This window comes from Guillardia theta (assembly GCF_000315625.1).
Source record: "Guillardia theta CCMP2712 unplaced genomic scaffold GUITHscaffold_119, whole genome shotgun sequence".
Lineage (NCBI taxonomy): Eukaryota > Cryptophyceae > Pyrenomonadales > Geminigeraceae > Guillardia > Guillardia theta.
Window position 1 is genome coordinate 73,965 of NW_005434555.1, and position 4,982 is coordinate 78,946.

Consider the following 4,982-nt stretch of genomic DNA (forward strand, 5'->3'; position numbering starts at 1 on the left):
GGGGCGTTGGGTGGGGGGGAAGGGAGGGAGTTCCCACCTCCTGGATCGTTTCAGAGGGGTCGCCCTTGGCAGCGACGACACAGATGGGAACCTTCAGATTCTTGGCAAAGTCCTTCTCCTGTTCCCGAAGCACATCAGATCCTCCTCCTCCCCCCTCACTTTCTCCTGCTTCTCCTGTCTCTTCTACTCCTCTTCCTGTGCCTCCTGATCCCCCTGCCTCTCTTTCTCTCCCTCCTCTCGCCTTCTCCTTCTTCTTCTTCACCTTTTCCTTCTCCTCAGCGCCTCCCTCCCCCCCCCTCCCTCCCTTCCTCCTCCTCCACGTCTCAAGGTCCTCTTCATCCTCCTTCTAACCTTGTCCCAGAAGGCCGCATGCACGGCGATGGTGCTGCGAAGTCCCTCGGTGGCCTCACCACCGAAGCGCATGCAGATGTATCCTCCCCAGCAGAAGCTGCCGCGAGCATGAGTACAGCAGCTGCTATAGGAGGGGAAGGCGTACCCCATGGTGCTGTGGGAGGTGACGCCCTTGCCCGCAAGGTACTTCTTGCACACCTGCAGCTGGAGAGGGAGGTCAGAACAGAGCTTGGAGGTGAACATGACTGAGGGGGAGACGAGCCATGCAAGAGGCACGTGTGGCGTTCGAGTCGACGGTGGTGAAGCAAGAAAAGGGCCTACATGTGTGTACCTGGCTCAGACACTCTGTGTAGAAGAAGCTGCCATCGGAACCAGCGATCCAAGCTGAGAGGTTGTCCTCAGGCTTGGGAGGGAACTTGTCGATAGGCCATGGCTTGTTGTTGTTGTTGACGAAGATGTCGGGGACGACAACGAGGAAGCCGTAGGCAGCAAGACGATCACAAACTTGCTTCACCTGAGGGCACTGGTCCTGAAAGCCGAAAATGTCGTAGATGACAATGACGGCATGGGATCCTTACAACGAAATATAAGAACCTAACCATCATACACGCAAATTCATCATAGACTCTGTTTGCTCTGACTGGTTCCACATCAAACTTTACCCTTAGACACCCGCCTCTGAACGAACAAACAACAAGGCGGGGAGGAGTGAGAGTGTTAGAGATCAACCTGATCCAGTGACGTACATGTTGTTTCCCTCGAACGTTTCCATCTTGCCAACAGGGTTGTACTCTGCCTGCAGCGGCTTACCCGCCTCCAAACAGCATGCCGACGCCATTGCCTTGCTAGGTTCTCTAAGAACAGGGGAGGGCACCTGGCAAGATAAGGGTGGGTGATCCTCGTAAGGGGCACCGACACCGATATAGTCAGACCCCTTCCTTCTACTATTTTGAAAGGGGTGATCGTTTCGCTGAGGGTAGTGTGGGTGGGGTGGTGGTGAATAATCTCCTCGGCGAAGCACTCCGCATCCCCCAAATAAAGAGACCCTACCCCTACCCCCTCAAAAAATCCTCCACCCCTTCTTCGATAGGTAATTCATTGGGTCTTCACCTACCCAACGTCATCTATCACCCCACGCATTGGGTACACATAAAGAAAGATCTCGAAGGATCCCATCCGACCTAGCTGAAGGCTCGGAGTCACCATATTTCAGAACCGCACGGTTCGGAAGTTCGACTTGAAGTTCCGACCGGTGACCCGGCACGGTCCCCGGCGGGCAAGGCCGGAGGCTCCGCAGCCGCTGAGAGCAGCCTTGCTGCACACACTGTGACAGCGGCAGCACTTGTGCATGGCCCCGGCCGCCGCTGCATGGCACTGAAAGTGCAACTGAGGCTGGTCCGAGGCTGGTTCACAGGGCTGTCTCAGCCGAGCCTGATCACAACGGTCTTGTGAATCATTGGGTGGCATGGCACTGTCGGACTGACTGCCAGCCTGAGAGTCCGGCACACAGAGGCCCGGTTCCGAAGTTCAACGCCGCTTGGCCGGTCACGCCGCCGGGCGCGGCCGGGGGCCCCGGCGACCCCGGGCCGGCCGGTCCGGCGGCCGGGCCGGGCGGGACGGGGCCATGGTGGCCGGCGGCCCTGCCGCGGCAACTTGGTACTACGGTACGACTGTTTCAAGAGGTCTTATAGCTTTCAAGTATTTTATAGGAAAAGACATGTATTCGAAAATTAAAAATTATTTATTATATAGGTTCCATTTTACAATCAGGTTTTGGTAAAAAATCATCGAATAAACTAGTTTTCATAATTTAAAAGTTTTTTCGAGTTTACGGCGTTTTGTTTTCGGGGGTCATGATCGATTGAACCCCACCCCCTCTTGGACCTCACTACCCAATCTTACCCACAGATTTCCCATCTAATCTACCCCTACCTGTGTACCCCCACCCATCTTCCTCATTCACACTTTCTTTCTTCATAGGGGTACCCCAACCGTTGCTCAAAGAGGGGGTGGGGTGGACTGGGGATTGGAATGTTTGTCAACATATTCCTGAGTTGGGGGGTGCTCGGAGTTAGTGCGATGGGGTGGGGTAGTGCAGTGTGGTGTAACCTGGTACCCACGGAATAGGTCGAAAGGGGGGTAGGGGTCATGGAGTCGGAAGACAATGGGGGTAAAGGGGTATTTTCATATGTTTCTTGATCAAAGGTAGGGTGTGTTTGACTGGATATGCGAGGGGTGGGGTACTTGATCTCAAGACGTTTCTTCATGGAGCATGCCGCGATACACGCGACCTTTCCTCCCCTCCTCCTCCCCCCCGCCCCTCCTCCGCCCCTCCTCCCCTCCTCTTCCCTCCTACCTCATCTTCTCCTTACTCCTTTCATATCATGGCAAAGCACTCTTTATGCACCGCCTGCGTCTCATTCTCCTCTTCTCATGACACATGTTTGCCCCCTTTTTCCCATACGTCCTTCCATCGCATCGAACTTGCTTGTATTGTTGCCAACCTGATGCCCGTCTGGAAAATCATTGATACAAAAAGACCAGTTGTTTGTTGTATCGCAGTCCCTTTGGACCTCTTGGTCGACATATCCCGTACTGTTCTTTACTTGTCTGAAGCTGTGTACCTTTGTGAATACGCCCAGGTAATGCTCGCGGGCTTTTCTGATTTTCCCTGCAGACAATGATAAGGAGCGTCAATATCTAGGAATTCAGCTGACTGCACTACTCTGCCACTAGCGTTGAGAACATTCCAGACGATCCACGAACTCTCCTGGTCCTGCCCATGTCCTTCGAAAGGACAAGTTTGTCTTGTAGCTCGTATTGTTGAGGTCTGGGCAAACGCACCAGCAGTCTCTCCCCCACTGTTCTCCCCTAAGAATGTCGGCGGCAGAGATGTTGCAGGTCAAACGGCTGCAAAAGCGGCGAACCGTGAGCAGACTAAGTCGCTCGTTGAGCTTCTGGACGACCTTGTACCTCGGCTGGTGAAGTGCAGGCGGCACAGGTCAGGGCTCAAGTCAGGACGGAGCGTCAAGCAGCTGCTGGAGGACCTGAGGGTTCACATCGGTAGGCTGCTGAAGACTCCGATGGAGGTGAAGGTGATAGACGAAGTGAGCATAGACGAGGGCATCACGGACCTGGTACTGAGGAGGGGGTTCTTGGAAGCGCAGGGGACGCTGATGATGACTGTGAAGCTCCCTTGCTTCACCATCCTCTCCTTGAGTCATGGCATCCGCAAGTACTTCTCGGGGATCCCGTTCTCCGGCCCTGTGGGCCAGTCCCTTGCTCACTTCGTCCCTGCATGGGACCTCCCCAAGTTCAGTGAGTTCGTGAGGGTCCTTGTAGAGTCCGGGGGCCGGCAGATCTCAAACGCCGAGTTCTGCCTCCTGACCTTCAGGTCGAACCTCATCCAGTGTCTTCCCTGCACCGTTGAGAGCGCCTGGCTGCAAGACGACCGCTATGCCTTCCTCTTCTTCAGCCTGCCTGAGCCTGGACCCCCCAGCAAGTTCCCCTCCAATGTCGACCTGGACGCGCTGGAGACGATGTACATGTACGACGACCTGGCATCCTCCATCGCGCCGTGGGATCTGGAGAAGGAGATGCACAACATTGAGATCGAGCAGCTTGACAGCACTTTCTGCGTCGACTGGAACTCTCTCTGGAGCAACTTGGAGATCAGAGCGGCACTGGACAGCGTGAGTGAGCAGATGGGCGCAAGGCCGACGCAGCTTGCGGCGAGGAGGCTGCAGGTGAAGCAGCAGGTGAAGGACGAGAACGGGCCGGTAGTGGTGTCGGAGTTCCGGATCAAACTGCCCTCGTTCCTGGGGTCGTACCAGAGCGAGTGGTTCGGGTGGAAGCAGGTCAGGCTAGACGGGACAATCTTCAAGATCGGGGATGGAACTTTCGCCACCTTCTGCGCACATTCAGACTCGCCGAAAGACGCTCTGCGCATCACTGAGTTCAAGTTCAAGCAGGTTGGGCGAGGATGGTCGGTCGTGGGAGCCGTAGTGGGGCCGGTGGGAGGGGAAGGGGAAGTAGGAAGGATGAGAGGTGGAAGAAGGAGAGGAGAGGAGAGGAGAGAAGAAAAAAGGAGAGAAGAGGAGAAAAAGGAGAGAAGAGAAGAAAAAAGGAGAGAAGAGGAGAAAAAGGAGAGAAGAGAAGAAAAAAGGAGAGAAGAGGAGAAAAAAGGAGAGAAGAGGAGAAAAAATGAGAGAAGAGGAGAAAAAAGGAGAGGGGAGGAGAGAAGGAGGAAGGGAGGAGAGGGGAGTTAGTGATGAAGGTGTGCAGGAGGGCAAGATGATGCGATGTTATCATACAAGGAGCATCACGATAACAAAGGAGAATCGATTGTTTCAAGGTCACGTGTATCCCACGCGGTCGGGCAAGTGAGTTCAAGGTCGATGCTGGTGTGAGGAGAAGTGACGGGAGAGCAGGCAGCAGTTTGAGTTCAAGCTCGTCGCTCAGAGGGTGGAGGAGAACGGAAAGGTGAGGAGGCTGAGGGAGAGGAGGGAGCGATCGGCTCTCCTGTGACGAAGATGACAGGAGGTGGAGGGGGGGGGGGGGGGCTGGGCCGAGGAGTGGGAGGCACCGGAGGAATGTAAAGTTGAAGGACGAGGAAGAAGTGTCTGCTGATT

General features: G+C 55.1%; 2 protein-coding genes across 2 annotated transcripts; one reads left to right on the forward strand and one right to left on the reverse strand.

The window, feature by feature from the left end:
* Positions 1-55: 55 nt before the first annotated feature.
* On the reverse strand, positions 56-1,207 carry GUITHDRAFT_155384 (hypothetical protein; the record flags this gene model as incomplete). Its single annotated transcript, XM_005822759.1, has 5 exons — positions 1,081-1,207; positions 683-924; positions 497-555; positions 352-448; positions 56-118 (listed from the first exon to the last, which is right to left on the reverse strand). Coding segments are annotated over exons 1-5 (480 nt in total), but the record flags the coding sequence as incomplete, so codon positions are not given.
* Positions 1,208-2,858: 1,651 nt separating this feature from the next.
* On the forward strand, positions 2,859-4,878 carry GUITHDRAFT_117985 (hypothetical protein; the record flags this gene model as incomplete). The annotated part of the gene is made up of 4 exons (XM_005822760.1): positions 2,859-2,993; positions 3,105-4,322; positions 4,636-4,733; positions 4,782-4,878. The coding sequence occupies 4 exons, from the start codon at positions 2,859-2,861 to the stop codon at positions 4,876-4,878; spliced, it is 1,548 nt and encodes a 515-aa protein (XP_005822817.1).
* Between the last annotated feature and the right edge of the window lie 104 nt (positions 4,879-4,982).